General features: G+C 41.2%; 1 protein-coding gene across 1 annotated transcript in view; it reads left to right on the forward strand.

Annotated features, from left to right (window-relative positions):
- Window positions 1–4,568: 4,568 nt before the first annotated feature.
- The window catches only part of AR (androgen receptor), a 185,631-nt gene continuing 167,833 nt past the window's right edge, over window positions 4,569–22,366 (forward strand). The window contains exon 1 of the mRNA XM_030934536.1: window positions 4,569–6,794. Coding sequence (XP_030790396.1) covers window positions 5,227–6,794 — 1,568 coding nt within the window. The 5' untranslated portion in view covers window positions 4,569–5,226. The remainder of the gene's footprint in view (window positions 6,795–22,366) is intronic.

A 22,366-nucleotide genomic window follows, 5' to 3' on the forward strand; every position in this document is an offset into this window, starting at 1 on the left:
TGAGTGACTCTCAGAAAACAGGAGAAAAGGTGTATGAGATGAGATCAGAGAGGCAGATCATGTGGGGTATGGTTAATGTTCTGGACTTTTCTATTAAGAGCAATGGGGAGCCAGTGACAGGAGTAAGCAGGGAAATAATATGACCAGATTAAACTTTCTAAAAAGCTCTCTATACAAATATATATTGAGAGTTAATTATTGACAAAGATTCAAAGACAACAAAGTGGAGAGAGAATAGTATTTTCAAAAAAATGATGCCAAAACAATAGGCCATCTATATAAAAAGTTGGGTATCTGTCTACAAAACTTAACTCAAAATGGATCACAGACCTAAATGCAAAACTGACAGCTATACAACTTCTAGAAGAAAACACAGATGAGAATCTGTGTGGTCTTGAGTTTGAAAATGATTTATTAGATCTGACACCATAATCTATAAGTGAACAAAGTGATGAGCTGGACTTCGTCAGAATTTAAAATGTTTGTGCTTCAAAAGACACTGGTATGATAATGAAGACAAACTACAGATAAGATATTGTTAAATCATATTTCTGAAAATGAATTGTGTTCAGAATTCGTAACTTAAAACCCCCATAATAAATTACAAGTGGCCCAATTTAAAAAAAAAAAAAAAAAAAAAAAAAAAGGAGAGAAAAAATTTGCACTCTTCATCAAAGAAAGTATACAATTGTAAAATAAGCACATGAAAAATGTTCTGCATCTTTATTCATGGGATAAATGAAAATTAAATGGGAAAGACGCCTCTAATTAGAATACTAAAATTAAAAAGACTGACCATACCAAGTATTGGTGAGATGGAAATGTAAAATGGTACAATCACTTACAAAGATGATTTGGAAGTTTCTTACACAAGTAGGTATATACCTACCCCGTGACTCACCCATTCTGTGGCTAAGTATTTACCTGAAATGAAAGATGAAATGAAAGAATACATCCATACAAAGACGTTTATACAAATATTTATAGCAGCTTTATTTGTAGTAGCCCCAAACTGAAAAGAACCCAAATGTTCATAAAAAGTGTGGATAAACAGAGTGTGGTACAGCAATGCGATATAATACTACTTAGCAATAAAGAAGAATGAACTAGTGATATACATAACAGCTTAAATGTATATCAAAGACATTGTGCTCAGTGAAAGATGCAAGTCAAAAAAAAAAAAAAAAAAAGAGTACCTGCTGTACAGTTCCATTGATACAAAACTCTGGAAAATGAAAAACAGTCTATACTGACCGAAAGCAGATCACTGGTTGCCTGAGGAGGAGTACGGGAGAGGTGGAGGGAAAATGTACAAAGTGGCACAATAGAAACTTTTGGAATCATAGATATGTTCACTATCATGATTGAATGATGGTTTCATGAGTGCACGCGTGTGTCAAAAATGATCAATTTATGCAACTTTAAATATGTGCAGCTTATTGTATATATCAATCATACCTCAGTACGGCTATTAAAAAAAAAAAACCCTCTGACTGCATAATACAGAACTGATTCTAAGAAAGAGTGGAAGGAGGGTGACTGTTTACAGTGCTCCAGGTGGAAGAGAACTTTGCCTTCTGGAAGTGAACTAGGTTGGCAACAGCAGAGATGAAATAAGTGGGCAGATGTGTGAGATACTTAGGAAATAAAACCCGATGGTCACCATTTTTCAAAGGTCAGCCCATCCTGGCTTTCCAGAGCAAAGATCTAGGGAAGACTTCATTAATAAATCCCTCTTGAAGTTGCAGAGGACCCTTATAACAGAAACTTACTCTCAACCTGACTAATCTGAGAGAACACCTCTAGTTCCATTTGATTACTAAAAAACTGCAAAGAACAGGAGGAGAAAGAAGAAAGCTGGTACAAACTGTGAACTTATATAATATTATTCAATAATTGTCTCTTGTTCTTAAAAGCAATGGGAAGAAAATGAGATTTGAGCTGGAAGATCACAGTTCAAAATCCAAATAAAAAGTATGTGGCCCTAATATGCTTACAGTAGTTAACTTTTCCTGATAATGATATAATTGTTGATAGCACCATCTTTAAAAATAAAAATAACATAATAATCCTTCAGATTTGTTGAATGCTGTCCTGTTTACAAGTTTGTACTATACACATTATGTCTTTTAAATGATACACTAGCCTTCTGAAGGTAGCTTATATTGGCAACACTTTTCAGATGTGGAAACTGTGAAGACAATGTTGGTGATGTGGAAACAACATAAACTTTGGAGTTTTTCAGACCCGGATTTGAATGTCAGACTGCTTTTTATTCAGAGTAACTTCAGAGCATTATTTCTCACCTTAATTTTTTTCAGGTCTCTTAGTGTCTGTATGTCCTCCTCACTCCTGTTCGTTGTTCATTCAGTGATTTTTGCACCTTCCTTCACTGTTAATCTGTAGACAAATAGTTCTCCTGACTCTGAGACTTATGTTAATTCCATTCTATCATCCTGCCAGCCCACTCAATTCCTATTGAGCAATGCTAGTTGAAAGTTGTGGTGGGATTAAATGTTGCAATGAGTATTCAAATAAGATTGAAGTATCTATACATTCTACTTACATATGGTTGAGGTATATTCAAGGAAGGCTGTAGCCATTAAAATCTCAGGGAACAATTTTTCACCTCCTCAGGTGAAAGGATCTTCAGGCCTTTGTGTTCTGGAAGGTTCATTTATAGCCATTTCCCAAATAGCAATGAGACTGATGAGTCTAGAGTGTAGCTCAAATGGCAATGGGCTGGAAGACTAGTTTAGGTTTTACTAATGTGGAACATAGAACAAAATTATGTCCTTGTTTCAGCCTGTTCATCTGTGAAGTAGAGCCTATCATATCCAGTCTTCCTTGACTTTAGGTTTGAGTTACCTTCTTTGGTCAAGGTAAGTAAATGCCTATGATGTTTTGCTGTGCCCAAGATAAAGCTACAACAAAGCTACAACCCATCTTTTCTCTGTAGAAGACTGCAAAAAGCGAAAGAGACCCAGGCAAAAATCTCGGAATGATTTTTGGAACAGACAGCCTCCCCAGAATCAGAAGTCAAAGGAATTTAAAACATAGGGAGGCCCAGGGTCTCTACTGACATAAAGGAAAGCTGTTTTCGTTACAGGTTTACTTTTACATTTTCTCTCTCTTTCTATTCCCACCTGCCTCTCCACCTTCACACAGGGCTTATGGGACCTCCTCCACAAAAGAGCAGTTGCAATAACCCACATCATCCTCCACGACTGGCTGTCCATCAAGAGGCGAAAAGCAGCCCTATATAGGTTCTATCCTTGGATAGTTCCGGTTGGAAAGTTTAAAATATGCAAAGGCAACTTGGAAAAGCAAGCGGCTGCATACAACACAAACCTTCGCAAAGCTTTGCACAAAATTGAGGGCCTATGTGTACATGGCAAGTGTTTTTAGTGTTTGTGTGTTTGCCTGCTTGTCTGGGTGGTTTTGCCTTTGCAAGTCTGGATGAGAAATGCATGGTTAAAGGCAATTCCAGACAGGAAGAAAGGCGGAGAAGAGGGTAGAAATGACCTCTGATTCTTGGGGCTGAGGGTTCCTAGAGCAAATGGCACAATGCCACGAGGCCCGATCTATCCCTATGACGGAATCTAAGGTTTCAGCAAGTATCTGCTGGCTTGGTCATGGCTTGCTCCTCAGTTTGTAGGAGACTCTCCCGTCTGCGCGCTCTTATCAGTCCTGAAAAGAACCACTGGCAGCCATTAGGAGCAGGTACTCCTATCGTCCTTTTCCTCCCTCCTCCTCTCCACCCCGTTGGTTGTTTAGATTGGGTTTTGGAACCAAATTTGGTGAGTGTTGGCCTCCAGGAAATCTGGATCCCTGGCGCTTAAAGCTTGGTTTAGCAAAGCAGGAGCTATTCAGGAAGCAGGGGTCCTCCAGGGCTACAGCTAGCCTATCCTGCCCTCGCCCACGCTGCGCCAGCACTTGTTTCTCCAAAGCCACTAGGCAGGCGTTAGCGCGCGATGAGGGGAGGGGAGAAAAGGAAAGGGGAGGGGAGGGAAAAGGAGGTGGGAAGGCAAGGAGGCCGGCCCGGCGGGGGCGGGACCCGACTCGCAAACTGTTGCATTTGCTCTCCACCTCCCAGCGCCCCCTCCGAGATCCCGGGGAGCCAGCTTGCTGGGAGAGCGGGACGGTCCGGAGCAAGCCCAGAGGCAGAGGAGGCGACAGAGGGAAAAACGGCCGAGCTAGCCGCTCCAGTGCTGTACAGGAGCCGAAGGGACGCACCACGCCAGCCCCAGCCCGGCTCCAGCGACAGCCAACGCCTCTTGCAGCGCGGCGACTTGGAAGCCGCCGCCCCGGAGCTGCCCTTTCCTCTTCGGTGAAGTTTTTAAAAGCTGCTAAAGACTCGGAGGAAGCAAGGAAAGTGCCTGGTAGGACTGACGGCTGCCTTTGTCCTCCTCCTCTCCACCCCGCCTCCCCCGCCCTGCTTCCCCCGCCCCCCCCCGCCCCGCGTCTTCTCTCCCGCAGCTGCCTCAGTCGGCTACTCTCCGCCAACCCCCCTCACCGCCCCTCTCCCCACCCTCCCTCCCCCGTCGGCCCAGCGCTGCCAGCCCGAGTTTGCAGAGAGGTAACTCCCTTTGGCTGCGAGCGGGCGAGCTAGCTGCACATTGCAAAGAAGGCTCTTAGGAGCCAGGCGACTGGGGAGCGGCTTCAGCACTGCAGACACGACCTGCCTGGTTAGGTTGCAAGCAGAGAGAACCCTCCGTTTCCCCCCACTCTCTCTCTACTTCCTCCTGCTTTCCCCACCCCGAGTGCGGAGCCAGAGATCAAAAGATGAAAAGACAGTCAGGGCTGCAGTAGCCAAAAAACAAAACAAACAAAAACAACAACAAAAAAGAAATAAAAGAAAAAGATAATAACTCAGTTCTTATTTGCACCTACTTCAGTGGACACTGAATTTGGAAGGTGGAAGATTTTGTTTTTTCTTTTAAGATTTGGGCATCTTTTGAATCTACCCTTCAAGTATTAAGAGACAGACTGTGAGCCTAGCAGGGCAGATCTTGTCCACCGTGTGTCTTCTTCTGCACGAGACTTTGAGGCTGTCAGAGCGCTTTTTGCGTGGTTGCTCCCGCAAGTTTCCTTCTCTGGAGCTTCCCGCAGGTGGGCAGCTAGCTGCAGCGACTACCGCATCATCACAGTCTGTTGAACTCTTCTGAGCAAGAGAAGGGGAGGCGGGGTAAGGGAAGTAGGTGGAAGATACAGCCAAGCTCAAGGATGGAGGTGCAGTTAGGGCTGGGGAGGGTCTACCCTCGGCCGCCGTCCAAGACCTACCGAGGAGCTTTCCAGAATCTGTTCCAGAGCGTGCGCGAAGTGATCCAGAACCCGGGCCCCAGGCACCCAGAGGCCGCGAGCGCAGCACCTCCCGGCGCCAGTTTGCTGCAGCAGCAGCAGCAGCAGCAGCAGCAGCAACAACAAGAAACTAGCCCTCGGCAGCGGCAGCAGCAGCAGCAGCAGCAGGGTGAGGATGGTTCTCCCCAAGCCCATCGTAGAGGCCCCACAGGCTACCTGGTCCTGGATGAGGAACAGCAGCCTTCACAGCCTCAGTCAGCCCCGGAGTGCCACCCCGAGAGAGGCTGCGTTCCAGAGCCTGGAGCCGCCGTGGCCGCCGGCAAGGGGCTGCCGCAGCAGCTGCCAGCACCTCCGGACGAGGATGACTCAGCTGCCCCATCCACGTTGTCCCTGCTGGGCCCCACTTTCCCCGGCTTAAGCAGCTGCTCCGCCGACCTTAAAGACATCCTGAGCGAGGCCAGCACCATGCAACTCCTTCAGCAACAGCAGCAGGAAGCAGTATCCGAAGGCAGCAGCAACGGGAGAGCGAGGGAGGCCTCGGGGGCTCCCACTTCCTCCAAGGACAATTACTTAGGGGGCACTTCGACCATTTCTGACAGCGCCAAGGAGTTGTGTAAGGCAGTGTCGGTGTCCATGGGCTTGGGTGTGGAGGCGTTGGAGCATCTGAGTCCAGGGGAACAGCTTCGGGGGGATTGCATGTACGCCCCAGTTTTGGGAGTTCCACCCTCCGTGCGTCCCACTCCGTGTGCCCCATTGGCCGAATGCAAAGGTTCTCTGCTAGACGACAGAGCAGGCAAGAGCACTGAAGATACTGCTGAGTATTCCCCTTTCAAGGGAGGTTACACCAAAGGGCTAGAAGGTGAGAGCCTAGGCTGCTCTGGCAGCGCTGCAGCCGGGAGCTCCGGGACACTTGAACTGCCGTCCACCCTGTCTCTCTACAAGTCCGGAGCACTGGACGAGGCAGCTGCGTACCAGAGTCGCGACTACTACAACTTTCCACTGGCTCTGGCCGGGCCGCCGCCCCCTCCGCCGCCTCCCCATCCCCACGCTCGCATCAAGCTGGAGAACCCGCTGGACTATGGCAGCGCCTGGGCGGCTGCGGCGGCGCAGTGCCGCTATGGGGACCTGGCGAGCCTGCATGGCACGGGTGCAGCGGGACCCGGCTCTGGGTCACCCTCAGCCGCTGCTTCCTCATCCTGGCACACGCTCTTCACAGCCGAAGAAGGCCAGTTGTATGGACCCTGTGGTGGTGGGGGCGGCGGCGGTGGCGGCGGCGGCGGCGGTGGCGGCGCAGGCGAGGCGGGAGCTGTAGCCCCCTACGGCTACACTCGGCCACCTCAGGGGCTGGCGGGCCAGGAAGGCGACTTCACCGCACCTGATGTGTGGTACCCTGGCGGCATGGTGAGCAGAGTGCCCTATCCCAGTCCCACTTGTGTCAAAAGCGAGATGAGCCCCTGGATGGATAGCTACTCCGGACCTTATGGGGACATGCGGTAAGTTTCTCCTTCCAGAAATGTCGCCTTTCGGCCCAGGGCACAGAGTCGCTCTGCGTTCTGGGGTGTCTAGTGGCTCCTACCTGCGCGAACACTCAGACTGCCCCTGGGAGAGCTCAGCAGGGTAAACCTAGAGCTCTCCCGTGGACTCCCGGCCTGCCAGAGGTTTAACCTGAGCTCTCCTAATTTCTGCTGCGTGTCCTGGGTGCTGATTCCTGCCCTCTCAGATTCTTCAGCTCCCCCAACGGCCCCAAATTCTCGCTACCTCCTGGTACTCGAGTCCCAAACTTAAATACGATTGTACGGGCCACCTTCAGAGACAAAGCTCGTAAGCCCTCCACTCTTCCTTTCCTCGTGTCTTCAAAGTCTGAGAACCTCAATCAGAAATTTGGGCAATTTCTTCTCTTCAGGTCTGTTAGGACTTCCCTTTCAGCCTGTGCAGATTAGAGTCAAGAACACTGGCTCAAGAGCTTCTCAGCGGGTCTCCTCCAAAGAGGTAAAATGAAATTCTCGGTTAGGGAAAGAAAGTGGTCTCTGAGTGCTGAGGTCTGCTATGTGAAGGAGTGAACTTCTTTCCCCGAAGCAACTGGGGACTTGCTCCAGGGCTGGAGGTCAGTAGAGATAATCCGAACCGTCATGTTTAGAGAAGGCAGAGGGGCAACTTTCTTGGTAAAGACTCCACAGGATTTGCATTCACAGTTTCTCAACGTTGGTTGACTATGTTGAAAGTAGTTGCTTGGGTCGGTTTTCTCTTATAAAGTGTTTATTTTCTCTGTGGATTATAACAGATCCACAACCCCCTACTTCAGTTTTGCATCAGCTCTATAAAGAGGAGAATATTCTTTTAATGTACAATTTAATTAGGCTTGAGTCTGACTTACAAAAGTGTTGGAAAACATATTTTTGTGAAACATTTCCTGCTATTTTAGTGTGCCCCAAAATCTCCACTGGGGAGGGAGGAGTGAGGTTTTTTTTATTATATTCCTTCTTTTTTAGGATATGTTGGCATTTTAGAATACATGCTGTTAGCTCCAACAAATTGAGTAAGAACTCTTAGTGACCTATGAGCCATACTCTTACCCCAAAGTTTTAATTAGCATATGAGAAAAGTGGGAGGCAATTGCATCGTGCTTATTAAAAATTATGCCTCACCGCAATTGTTGAGCTTCTTGGAGACCATGCTGAAGATTTTCTCCCCCAGCAAATTAAGATATTAGTTTATCTGGTGAGGGAGGACACACTGAATTGGGGAATTCACTCCTCAGGTAGGCCAGGTGCTGATGTCCCTGTGGACTTACGTCTTATTCTTTGTTTCTATGGCTATTTTCTTTTATCTGTGACTTCTCCAAAATTTCTTTGTTAGCCTTAACATCTTCGTTTGGGGACTTAAATCCAGCAATTTGCCTTCTTTCACTGATGCTTTCCTTGTTACAAGGTAGAGATAGCACGCTATTAGTGAAGAAAGAAAGAGGAGGGTAGGATTTCATATTATTTCGTGGGCTGTTGAAGAAACAGCTTCTTACCAGGCTTTATATTCCATTAGGTTTTTAATGTTTGGCTTACAAGATTCTCAAAGGGTTCATTTGATATCGTCAAAGTATTTTCCAGTTAATTTAGACTCTTTATTTTTGTAATGGGTTTATCCTATGGGACAAAAAAAGTATTCTTCATTTTATAAGAATAAATTTTCTTGATAGGGTTATTTTTTTTTCTAAGCCTGTCACTAGACGGTGGAGCCCCTCTTCTACTGTAAACTTTTCTTGGGGGAACATGTCTAAGGTGCATTTTGACCTGCCATGATACTAAACCCAGACTCTGGAACCTTCCATCTTCTGCATGCCTCCCCCACAACTTACTTACTTAGCAGGAAAGAAAATGATGGTTCCACATATTTGTTAAAAAATGTGTGCCTTCAAAGACAAAACCAAAATTTTTAGGGAATAACTATAGAGAGCAAAAGTTATTCCCATCAGGTAAACAAAGAGCTTGGTGATTTTATTTCAGGTCTTAATGAAAAAAAGCTTCTTTATGAGGAAGACTATCATATCTTGGTGCCTCCTTGACAGTCTGCTTAAATTAATGACATAAACTAATGAGAATTTAGCAGCTCCAGCAGAAAGTACAAGATTTTTTTTTTTCTGGTGTGTGATTGCTGTACTGATTATGAGGAGTCTAGTTAAAAGGAAAACTGGTGTTCCTGTCTCGTAAGCTGACGAAGACTCCATTTCTAGGATATAGAAAATCCTTAAGTCAGTTTATTGAAAATTAATCAATTTAATCAGAATGCAATCAATTCCAATCCAAAAGTTGATATTTTCTTACTTTCTCTTTTTTTCCCCTCATTTTGTAGGGGTACAATTTGATGAAAAGCAAGAGATTTCTTAAGCCAAATCAAGTGTGTCTTCCCTCTCTGTATTGCATACATTATGTGCCAATTTTGAGCTAAAAATCTCAAAATTGTGCAGGCTTCCAATGACCTGTTGGGTTCCTCCTTTTTCCATTCATGTGTGTGTTTATGCACATTAGTTAATTTTGTGAAGGGATTTTTTTAAACCTTAGTAACATCTGCACTCACTCTGTGTTCTTACACATTTACAATGTTTCTGCTGAGAGTATGGGAGATGCAAAGGTGGTCTCTTTTACTTAATTTAGCATGTGGTTTAAACAGAAGGAAAAATAAAAAGTGATGGGACTTGTGTGCAACCCTGATGATATTTTATGGAGCTGTCTTCTCTCTGAGATCAAACAGGACTACAACTTTGTTAATTGACCACTGGCTCCCTTGGCAGAAGTAGGGCTCCTTATATTCCAGCAGGCAGCACAATAATATGACAAAAATTTATTCTTGGGAGTTGGGTTCTAAGAGAGTCTGCATGCCAGAATTAGAGTTTGGGGTTTAGAGAAATCATCCAGATGCAAAAAGAACATTTTAATTTTTCTCTTGGTAATTTGTTCTAGTCTCCATAGTAGGTAGTACTTTAGCAGTGCTTTGATATTGACAAGTCTTGCTCCCTTTCCCTATTAGATTTTTCAAAATAAGGCATTTTATTAATTCCTCTTTCCTTCTCCTCTCTCCTCTCAGTTATCAAGCATTTTTATGACTATCTTAAAAGGGACAGTTTGTCTTGTAAAGCAGAATTTTCCTTTGAAACCAAGACAGACTATTTCTCCCCATAGGCCTCAAGAACCAATATTTTGGCAAGAAGCATCTTTTCCTTGTGGTCAGCAAATAGGTGGTGAGTTCTGTCTGGATCCCAACAATCAACACCTGAGGACCAAATAGCCACACTGGGTGGCACCCCATCTGGAAGTATACACAGGATGTAGCCCTCTTTCTTGTCCACAGCTCAAGTCAGCCAAAGATTAACACTGGTGAGAGATATTTTTGAAGAAGTTTGCAGGCTTCCAATTGCAGGGTCGTTTTGGGGTGCTTTCTTGCCTGTGCTAATTTTATCTCATCAGGCTTCCATTCTTTGAGCTGTAAACTTTGAAATAATATATTAGATTTGCTGGTACGTTTAATTTTCTTTGTTAAGTGTTTTTCATTCCAATAGTAATTTTTCATCTGGTGTACATATATGCATTTAAAACAAAAAATTCTTTGGTCTCCTTTCACGTACATGCACTGTGGCTTGTACATGTGCAAGCCACTTGGTGGGATTATGTGAATTGGAGTTAGAAATGTGGACAATTTTATTATGATTATTTTTAATGGTGATATCAAGATCACCAGTTTCATTCAGAACCTTGCATAAGCAGGGAGCAGAATGTGGACTGGGTGTGGCAAAGCAAGGGCTTATTTTATAGCCAAACCTGAAATCACAACTCTGAAATATAAAAAAAGCAAACAAAAAAATCAAGTTTTGTGAGCTTGGTCAGAGAAGGAAAAGGAAATCTCTCCCCACCCCCCCACCTCCACCATTTTCTCTTTGTCTGCAGCTTCCTCAAGTGCTGCCTGTCCCCGATTTTCTTTTATTCCACTCCTTTCATGTTTTTGACATTGAAATCCAGACTCTTCTTTCCACTTCTCAGGGCATTTTTCTCATTACACCTGTGGCATGCTCCTAAAGAATTTCTTTTTAAAAAAAAAAAAAAAAAAAAAAAAAAAAAAAAAAGCTGTAAAGTAACCGATTAGATCAACCCCAGCATGTCTCCCTTAAGACTAGATGACATGAGGGGATTGCAAAATGAATAGCTGGGTTTTTTTACCTTGAGGTTAAAGCCTGGTTCAACAGTTGCTGAGGGAGTTAACTAGATGGCTTGAGGACTTGGCAATTTCATAAAGTATTTTCTCTTATGCTGTCTCTGTCTCTGTCTTGATCTCTGTCTCTCTCTGTCTACTGTAATGTTGGCCACCTTCTCTCAGAACCTGAGAGACAGCTCTGAGACCCTTCCCAGGTCGGTTCGGTTCAGACCTCGGTAGCGCGATCACAAGCAGTACCTAATATGCATATGAGGGTGCGTGCTGTAAGTGTCCATCTGGGCTAATCTGCTTAAGCTACATAAAAATTAATCATTTGAAAACAAAGAAAGATATTAAAGAAATTATTCTACCTCCGACTTCCCATATCAGCATTCCATCAAGTTCTGGGATGTTAAATTCAGAGAAAGTTAACCTCAAACACAAAGTTGACTTTTAAACAAAATTGCTTATAAAGTTCTGTACAGTTACCAGCATTGGTTACCCTTTGTCATACGGAAGAGAATTATGAAACCTCATATTTACATAGCATTCTTCAAAAAAAAAAAAAAAAAAAGACACAGTGTTTTCCAGTTTGTTCACTGCATTCGTATAAGTTTGAGTAGGCCAGGAGGGGTGCTTAGTGATTACCCTTTTGCTAAGTAAAGAAGTAGAAAGTTAGATTTTCTATGATGTTTGTTTACCACGTAGGGGAATCTCTTTAGAGCAACACTGCCAGGCTTTTTCTACTTGAAATTTCCCACCTGACAGATATTTTAGATTGTTACTCCTAAGGACTTCTCTCAGTAGCTGCTACATAGAGACGATAGTCCATGAATTATTGCTCGCACACTCATGGGTGATGCCACCCACTCTCTCTCCTGGCAGTTCTTGCTGCCAACCTGCAGGCCACAGCAGGACTGAAGGCAGCTCATCTAGATAAGTTTATAGCATTAAAGTGCTGGGTCACTTGAGAATGTTGTCAATTTAGGTTACTTAGTACCTAAGTGTTATTTTTTAAATAATAGCTTTATTGAGACGTAATTTACAATCCATACAATTCACTCATCTAAAGTGTACAGTTCCATGCTTTTCAGTATATTCAGAGTTGTGCAACCATTATTGCAATCAATTTTAGAACATTTTAATCACCCCCAAAGGAAACCCTGTGCACCTTTGTGTTCACTCCCCTATGTTCCCTCAGTCCTTAGCAACCAATAATCTACTTCTATCTATGGATGTGCTTATTCTAACATTTTGTATGAATTAAATCATGTAATACGTGGTCTTTTGTGACTAGCTTCTTTCACATAGAATATGTTTTCAAGGTCATACATGCTGAAGCACGTATCAGTACTTCGCTATTTTTTATAGCCTAATAATGTTCCACTGTATGGCTATACCACATTTTATCTATCCGTTTATCAGGTGATGAGCATTAGGGTTGTTTCCACCTTTTGACTATTATGAATAATACTGCTGTGAACATTCATATACAAGTTTATTGTGGACATATTCAGTCCACATATTGTGGACATTTTCAATTCTTTTGGATACATACATAGGATTGAAATCTCTGAGTCATATGGTACCTCTGTGTTTATCCTTTTGAAGAACTGTCAAACTGTTTTCGAAAGTGTCTGCACTGTTTTACAATCCCATCAGCAATGTGTGAGGGGTCCATTTCTTCCACATCCTTGCAAACACTTGTTATTCTCTGTCTTTTTTATTACAGCTATATTAGTGGGTGTGAAGTGGTACCTCATCGTGGTTTTTATTTCTATTTCCCTAATAACGAATAATGTTCAGTATCTATTCATGTTCTTATTGGCCATTTGTATATCTTCTTTTCTGAGAAATATCTATTTGGATCCTTTGCCCAATTTTTAGTTGGGTTTTTTATTATTGAGTTTTAAGAGTTTTAAAACAGATATTCTGGATACATGTCCTTTAATAGATTGTGATTTGTGGATATTTTTTCACATTCTGTGGGTTGTCTTTTTTACTTTCCTTTTTTTTCTTTTTGTGCTCTTAATGGTATCTAGATTGAAGCACAAAAAAAGTTTTTAAGTTTGATGAAGTCCAATTCATCTATTTTTTTTTTTTTTTCTGTTTTGGCTTATGATTTTGGCATCATATCTAAGAAGGCTTTGCCTAATCCAAGATTACAAAGATTTACACATATATTTCCTTCTAAGAGTTTTATAATTTTCGCTGTTTACACTTAGGTCTTTCATCAGTTTTGATATAATGTTTATATATGATTGAGGTAGGGGTCCGACTTCATTCTTTTACACATAGATATTCAGTTCTCACAATATTCTTGTTGAATTTTTCCTCACTTAACTGTCTTGGCACCCTTTGTGTAAAATCAGTTGACTGTAAATGTGAGGGTTTATTTGTGGACTCTCAACTAAATTCAGTTGATCTATATGTTTATTCCTATGCCCGTACCACATTATCATGATTATTGTAGGTTTTTAGTGAGTTTTAAAATTAGGAATTTTGAGCTCTTCGACTTTGGTCTTGTTTTTCAAGGTTGTTTTGGCTCTTGTGGGTCCCTTGAATTTTCATATGAATTGGGATAAGCTTGTCAATTTCTACAAAGAAGTCAGCTGGGATTCTCACAGGAACTCTATTACATCTGTAAATCAATTTGGGGAGCATTGCCATCTCAACAACGTTAAGTTTTTTCATCCATAAATATGAGATGTCTTCCCATTTATTTAGGTCTTCCTTTTGTCAACAATGTTTTATTGTTTTCAGATGATAAGTTTTGCAGTTCTTTTTAAAATTTAGTTCTAAGTGATTTATTTTTTGATACTATTATCTATTATAAATTGAACTGTTTTGTTGATTTTCCTTTCAGATTATTCACTGCCAATGTATGAAAATATAATTGTTTTGTGTATTGATCTTGCATCCTGCAACCTTGCTGAAAATACCTGAGTTTTGAATACTTCTGGGACTTACGGGGAAGAGGGCTTCTGCTGCTTCACTGAAAGTTAAAGCTTATTTCATTTCATCCTGTATGAAGGCTGCATACAGGCCTTCTGTATGAAGGGGACACAGTTGTCATTTTTACTCAGCTATAAATTTGAACTGGTAATCCCATCCCCTTTCAGGATGAATAGGAGAGTGTTTTTAAATGTTCATATCTTTACAGAACAGCAGGAAAGAAGCCTAATAAGGTTTGGGTCGTTTATAATCCTTTTTTAGAATTTGGATTTGGGAACTATTAGCAAGGGAGTGAGTAATAATAATAATTTCTATATAGAAAACTAATATGTAGAGGTGACAAATGAAATCACTAGCTATATTTGACTTATGTTTAGGTTTTTATAAGCAGCTAAAATCAGAAGTTTGTGTTTTTATCTCTTGTCCTTTGGACAAAGTAAATTCCAATACTCCTTCTGATGTGCATTTCTAGATGGGGAAAGGATTCCTTTACTCTCATATAATTTAAGCTTCTTTTTAGAGATGTACTCCATAGCCATGAAGCAAAGATAAAATTCATCTATGTAGAGATTGAACTTTGTCTTCATTAACACTCTAGGCTAAAGGTCATAGCTAATCAGCTACAACTGTCATGTCCTGATAATTGTGAGTTAACTGCAGGCCACCCAGCAAAAGGTTTAGTTATAATCTAATAGCTGTCTGTAGAGATTACCCTAGTAGAGGAAATTTTAAAAAAAATAATCTGGCTGGGCATGGTGGCTCACTCCTGTAATCCCAGCACTTTGGGAGGCCGAGGTGGGCAGATCATCTGAGGTCAGGAGTTCAAAACCAGCCTGGCCAACATGGTGAAACCCCATGTCTACTAAAAATACAAAAATTATCCAGGTGTTTTGGTGGGCACCCATAATCCCAGCTACTTGGGAGGCTGAGGCAGGAGGATCACTTGAGCCTAGGAGGCAGACGTTGCAGCGAGCCGAGATCATGCTACTGCACTCCAGGATCCGTCAAAAAAAAAAAAAAAAAAAGACTATTAATCAACCACTTTTCATTAAGCACCTGCTATGTGTCCAGCATGTACTAGGAAGAGACAAGGTAAAAGGGGACACAATTCAGACAGAATCTTCTTGAGGTAATTGCTTACAAGGAGCTTATAGCCACTAGAAACAAAAACAAACAAAAAACAAATAACCAAAACCCAAACAGAAATGCAGCACCATCATGCCATGATGCCTGTATGAGATCCTGGATTGTATGGTGTGGATTTTTTTAAATGTAGATATTTAAAAAAAAAAAAAAGAGAGAGAGAGAGAGAAATGAATCAATAAAGGCTGAAGTGTTCAACGATGTTACCTGTGGCTGCTTTTAATCCTTCGTGGAAGTAAGTAGGAGCATGTCTAAACTCAAGCAATAGTTAAAGATCCTGATGTATATTTTAAATAACAGAAGTTGGTACTTCTGGAAAGGATGAACTGGAGGCATGGGTTGAAATCTATTTCTGCTTATTCAATAGTGCACCCCAGTCAAGTTAGTTGCCAATTTCTTCTTCAGTTTCTTTGGCTATATCATCGCACTTGTTGGGTACATGTTTTTGATGTCTTTATCTGAACAAGTCCACAATAATATGAGTAATAAATTAGAATTGAAGGTGATTAATGGCTCTGAATTTGATATAAGATGCCCAGTGTGGTGGTCAGATCAAGAGTTGTTTTTCTGCCTTCTAAGTTTCCATTGATCCTGATGGATTGCACAAATAGAACAATTCGGGGAGTAAGGGGGCACATGACGATCTTATAAGAGCTTTGTTGTAATAGACAACGTAACATTCTGAAACGGCCTACCATCTAACATGAGCTCTGTTCTCTGCAGGTTGAGTGGGTTCCTTGCTTGTGGAACTGTAGTCCCGCTATCTGGCCGCTAGGGGGACTGCAAGTGCCCCGTGGCAGGATTTCCCTGGGAATGGTGAGCCTCCATTGACGGTTTCAACACATAGCCAAGGCCCTATCGCAGGATAACTTCAACCAGAACTGCCTAGCACCAGACAATAAATAAGCTACTATGGCACTTACTGTTTCATTTGGGATGTTCTTTCTCGAAGTGTCAAACATTTTTAAGTAATATTTTGACTTTTTAATACTTCTCTTTGCATATGGAGCAGGACACAGTGACATTGAATATATTCAAGTAGCACTGTCCAGTTTATAGAGAAGTTTCATATTCCATTATTGCATTTCATTCTTGTCTCTACCCTGTACAAGTAACTAGAGTTTGGAGTATTATAATAGTATTCATACTATTACAATACTTTTATTCCCATTATAAAAATTATGCTAAGAGTGGTTAAGTTACATGTTTACAATCAAACAACATCAAAGTGACAGATCTGGGATTTCAGTCTCATTCTTTCTTCTCCAGATCATGTGTTCCCTGCTTTTATCTCACAGCTCTTTTTACCTTATAGATAGGAAACATGAGAGTCAGAGAGGCAAAAGAACCACAAGTGGTGTCAATACTAGAAATTTATGAAGTTCTTAAGGCTTCTAGGTTTGTTACCCATCCACCAGACTGATGGATTTGGTTGTATGAGAGTTCTGGGTGCCAATAACCTTGCCATTCTACTTTACAGACTGCATATATTCAATAAATGCCTATTAACCATCTACTATGTGCCAAATTCTGTACTAGGCACCAATGATGTAGCAGCGAACAGAACACACAAAAATATCTGAATGGAGCTGACAGTTTAATGAGAGGAGACATGTAGTATACATCTGAGCATGAAAAGTGTCATGCAGAATAACTTCACAGAGTATAGGGTATAGAGTTTCATGGTGAGAGAGAATATTTTATATCTGCTGGCCAGGGAAAACCTTACTGGAAAGGTAAATTTTGAGCAATGACCTGAAGGAAATTAGGAAATGAGCTGCTATTTGGACATCTGGAGTTAGAATATTCCAGGCCCAGGGAACCACAGGCACAAAGGGCCTGAGGCAGGAGAGCATGCTTGCTGTGATGGAGGACAAAGAGGCTCATACGGCTAGTTTAAATAAGTGAAGAATGGTAGACAATGAGATCAGAGTTAATGAGGTTGCATGGTAGGTCTTCCTTAAGACTTTGGATTTTACTCCTAAGCAGGGTGTATTGGAAGGTTTTGAGCAGAGTAACATGACCTGACTTACACTTTAACAGGCTCCGTCCTCTTCATAACATCTGTCACTCTGATATATTATACGTTTGTTTGTTTACTTACTGTATGTGTGGAGAAGAGACTGTGGGAGCAAGGAGGGAAGCAGGGAAACAAGGCTACTGCAGAGATCTGGGTGAGAGGTGACCATGTCTCAGACTAAGGTGGTATTGGTGGAGAAGACAGGAAGTGGCTGAATTCTGGATGAGTTTTGATGGTAGAGCCAACAGCATTTACTGACAGATTGGATATTCACTGTGAAAAAAATAGAGGCGATGAGGATGATTGCCAAATTTTTGGTCTGAGTAACTGGAAAAATGAGATTGCCATTTACTAAAATTGTGAAGACTGTATGTACAGCAGGTGCATGGGCAGGATAGAAATCAAGAGTTTGATTTTTGACTTATAAAGTTTGAGTTATCTGATGAGCATCCTGATGGCTTCTTCTCAGTTTTCATTCAGTGCCCTCAGCTTTGCTGTTCTTCAAGAAGATTAAAAAGGACCTTAGAAATCACCTAGGCTGTAGGTACCCTCTCCCTTCTTTCCTTTTACTTTATAGAGGTCTATAGAAGGGTAGGGACTTATCCAAGGTGAAACAGTGAGCTGGTGACAGAACTAGGGCACAAACCCAGTTCTCTTCGATTCTGATTCAGTAGATTTTTTTTAGTGTGATTCTGAGGACTCATTTGGGCAAGAGTGAGTTTTTTGTTTTTGTTTTTTGTTTGTTTGTTTTTTGTGCAAACCTAAAACCAGGTGATTAAACTAAATAGTGAATAAAACTGGAAAACTATACAAATTGGTTGCTCTCCCCAATCAAACTGAAATGTTATTATTAGGTTTTTACTGAACTACACACCAAAATATTTTTTTTCCTGTAAAAACACAGTAAGTGGATTTTTAAAGGCAATTGAGCTTTTATCAAAGCTAGAATCTACAGGGCACCTGGACAAAAATGGCCTAAAATCTTAGGAAATTAGAGTTCATGGAACCTGGGAGACCATCTTGTCCAGCTAGCTCATTTTATTGGTAGGGTGCCTGAGGCACCGAGATGGAAAGGGACTTGGCTAAGCTCACACAGCAAGCTAGTGCCTGACCTAGTCAGAGCCTGTTTTAAGTATTAGTTGTATGTTGTTTTCTTGAAAAAATCTATATTGGAAAAATGAAAATTATTTGTTCCATACTGAGAACAAAGAATTATATATAATCATATATAATAATAATGATAGCACTTACTGAATGTTTGCTGTGTAAACTTCTGCACCTTGCATGAACTGATTCATTTAATTCGCATGTCAACTTTAGGAAGCAGGCCTAGAGACATTAAAGAACTTGTCCAAGGGTCACACAGCTAGGAAGCAGCAGAACTTGTGTGCACTCCCAGGAAGTCTGGCTTCTAACCACAAGGTTCTAACTACTGTGCAATATCAGCAGCTTCTCAGATTACCCTTCACCTTCACCATCCCAAAAGACTGGCGACATAGGTGACTTCATTATGCACTGCCCCTATTATAGTCCGCTGATCCTCACCAAATAGCTGGGTGGCCTAGAAGTTAAAGTAGGGGCAGAGTGATGGAAAGGGGTGGTTAGTTATCAAGAAGTTGATAACTTATGATAGGGATTGAAAAACAGAACTACAGGAATTATTGAAAAGGGCCTAGAGATCCCAAGGAGGTTGATCTCAGACTGCTACAAACCTGGGCAATTCGATGCCTGCTTAAATAGGAGAGTTAAGATAAGAAAAATAAAATTGCCAGTTTTTACATTCAGGCATTGTTTTATTTCTTTTACATGTATTAATTCATTTAATCCTCAAAATAATCCATGAGGTAGCTACAATTATCATTTCTATGTTATAGATGAAGAAACAGGCACAGAGCAATTAAGTAACCTGTCCAAGATTAGAGAACAAGTGAAAGTGCCAATATTAGAATCTAGGTGATTCAGCTCCACAGCTTATGTTATTTTCCAATACATTTATGGAACGAGGTAATTTTCATATAACAGAAAGTGTTTAAAGTGCAAAAACATTGTGCCTGAACTTCAAACATTGAACAACTCATATCCTTAATATACACCAGTTTCTTTTAAGGACTCTTAAAAGTAAGGATACTTACCTAATGTCATATGTTGAGCAAGTAGCAGAACCGGAACTTGAATTTGAGACTCCAGACTGCCAGACCTCTTTCCATTCTATCACTTGGGCTCCCTTCTAACATTGACTTGTCTCTCTCCATTCCTCCTCCGTATTGCTCTGCCCTTCACCTTTTAATTACCTGTCTCCATCAACAAGATTGGACAGAGAATTGGGAGAGTGAGCAGAGTCCATTTCCTTCCAGAGACTGGACAAAAGTAACAAAATGTTGGGAAAAAAGTCAGCATGTGGATTTTGTGGGATTTACACTAAATAAGAACAGACACTTGCCAGGACTGACAAGATGCTACCTCAATCCCTCTAGGCCCCAATGTGTTATGCAGGATCCCATAGGAAGTCATGAATGTGGTTGTCAGATAACCTTTTTGTTACTGTGGAAATGGAAGCAGGATACTGCAAAAATCTGTCTCTCCAGGTTTTATTTTAAAGAAGGTACAGTCTTGCTAAATGATAACTGTTTGGACATTTATTTGAAAATGGGCAGTGCAGGAGAGAAAGAATTTTTCCAAGCTTGTCACATTGGGCCATCTCTCTGAAGCATTGTCCAACCTCTAATTAGATGAGGAGACTGCATAAACCAAGAGTTGAGAGTAAAGATGGAAACACTTGATGTTTGGTGTTTGGGTGCAGAAAGAATTCCAAAACATGTTCTGGGTCTCTTTACTCTGCTCATCCCTCCTTCCCTTTCATCTTTGTTTAAAAACCATGGTTAGCAAATGTGTAGTCTGTTTGCAATTGTTCATCTGAAAAATTTGTTTGATCAGCCTTTTGAATAAAAAAGATCAAAATAGACTGAGATATTTTAGTCACCAACTATCTAATAATAGACCAAAAATTTTAACCATGCTCATGCTTTCATATGGTATGCGGTTTGCTTTAGACACTTTCTGGGCTTCACTGAGGTGCTAGATTGACTCAAAGTATGGCAAGTCAGATGTGGAATTGAGCAGGGTGGACTCTTCTCTACGCTTCCAGATTCAGAGTTCCCCATCAGAGATGATCTCATAGTGTTTGGAAAAACCAAGCTGAAGGCTTTGGGAATTAGGGTGGTGAAGGGATATGTTGTTTCCCAAAGCCTTCTCAGTCATTCCTTCTCCCCCAGTTCAGATTCTTAACACCTCTTGCCAGGATTAGTGCAGTGATCCCACATCCTTTCTCTCTAGCTCTCTCTGCTACTCTCTAATTCCTATTGTATTTGTGTCACCAGATCTTTCCAAAGTTTACCTCCAATCTTTTCTGTATACTGCTTTAAATGTCTATTAGTGTTTAAGCTTCATAAGAGCAGGAGTCCTGTCTTATTTTTTTCCCTATTCTTCATGCTTAATACAAAGGAAGCTTTGTATGATTAAAATTTCAGCTTCTCCCCATTGGCTTATGGGTTAAAGTCCAAATTATTTAAATCTGGTGTTCAAATCCTTTTATGATCTGCTTATTTTTCCAGCCTGAATTCCTGGAGTTCCCTTACAAAACTCTTAAAACCCAGCCAAATGGATCTAGTCACTGTCACTTTAAACCATCCTCACTCTCTTGTTTTGTGAACATGTTACTTTTCTTATTATCCCTTTGACCTTCAAGGCTATCCCAATTTCAATACTATCCATTCTTCTATGACAGCCCCCTACAAAATGAATATTACCAACCCCCCAACCCAAGGAGAAGTGATCTATATGATATAACATGGTTGGAAGAATGTTGGCTTCACTTCTTTATCTGTAAACCAGGGGCTAGAAATCTCTAGTTTATAAGATTTTGTGGAGAGGGGATCACATGTGATTATGGATGTTAGGCTCAAGTCAAGAGTGTGTAAGACCTTTTGGATTTATCCCTTTCTTGTTTCTCCATCAATATGGTACTTAGTCCCTTAAGTACTTGTGGTACTTGTGTTAATGTCTGATAGCATCCTTCTAAATATACTTCTAAACATCTGTCTCTTTTTAGGGCAAAGGTTGGATATATCTGCAAAGAATCTCTTTGGATATAAGATATCCACAGCACATAACTTAACGGTGGTGTATATAGTAGATATTCCATAAGTATTTCTTTATTAAATGATTAAGAGTCAATAGTAGTAAGTGACTGCCGAAGACAACTGGGCAGTAAGTTCCATTAATGGATGGATTGTAAGTTCCATTAACAGAAATACAGTCAGCACTCCACATCCATAGGTTCCATATCCACAGATTTAAGCAACTGCAGATGGAAAATATATTTTAGAGACACGGTAAAAATAACAATTCAACAGTTAAAAAAAATAAAAGTTATGTAAAACAACTATTTACATAACACATTGTATTGGCTATTACAAGTAATCTAGATATAAATGAAATATATGGGGGATGTGTATAGGTTAAATACAAATGTGACACCATTTTATATGTTTTAGGTAAGGAACATGAATATTTTTGGATTTTGGTATTCCTGGGAGTCGGGGAATGGAACCAAGCCCCTTCAAATACCAAGGGACTATTATATGGGATGCAGAATAAAGGAATTGATTGTCTTGCTCTATTAAATTCTGGTCAGACACATTTGCAATGTGTTGTTCAGCCCCAATATTCATGGAGCATCTCCTTTTGTAAAGCATGGAGGAACTATGAGAGAGACATGGAGCAGTGAACATAACTATTGTTTCAATGTACCTGAAGGATTATCATGGAATAAAGAAGTTAGATGTTTTTCTGTAGCACCCCAAAGGGCAAAAGCAATGAGGACAGATTACAATTCAGTAAAAGAAAGAGGTTTTTTTGTTTTGTTTTGTTTTGTTTTGTTTTGTTTTGTTTTGTTTTGTTTGTTTGTTTGTTTTTAGATGGAGTCTTCACTCTTGTCGCCCAGGCTGGAGTGCAATGGCGCAACCTTGGCTTACTGCAACCTCTGCCTCCCTGGTTCAAGTGATTCTCCTGCCTCATCCTCTGGAGTAGCTGGGATTACAGGTTCACACCACCAATCCCGGGTAATTTTTTTTTTTTTTCAGTGGAGATGGGGATTTCACCATGTTGGCCAAGCTGGTCTCAAACTCCTGACTGCAGGTGATTCGCCTGCCTCGGCCTCCCAAAGTGTTGGGATTACAGGCGTGAACCAACGTTACCAGCTTGAAAGATACT

Source organism: Rhinopithecus roxellana, chromosome 7, assembly GCF_007565055.1.
Source record: "Rhinopithecus roxellana isolate Shanxi Qingling chromosome 7, ASM756505v1, whole genome shotgun sequence".
Lineage (NCBI taxonomy): Eukaryota > Metazoa > Chordata > Mammalia > Primates > Cercopithecidae > Rhinopithecus > Rhinopithecus roxellana.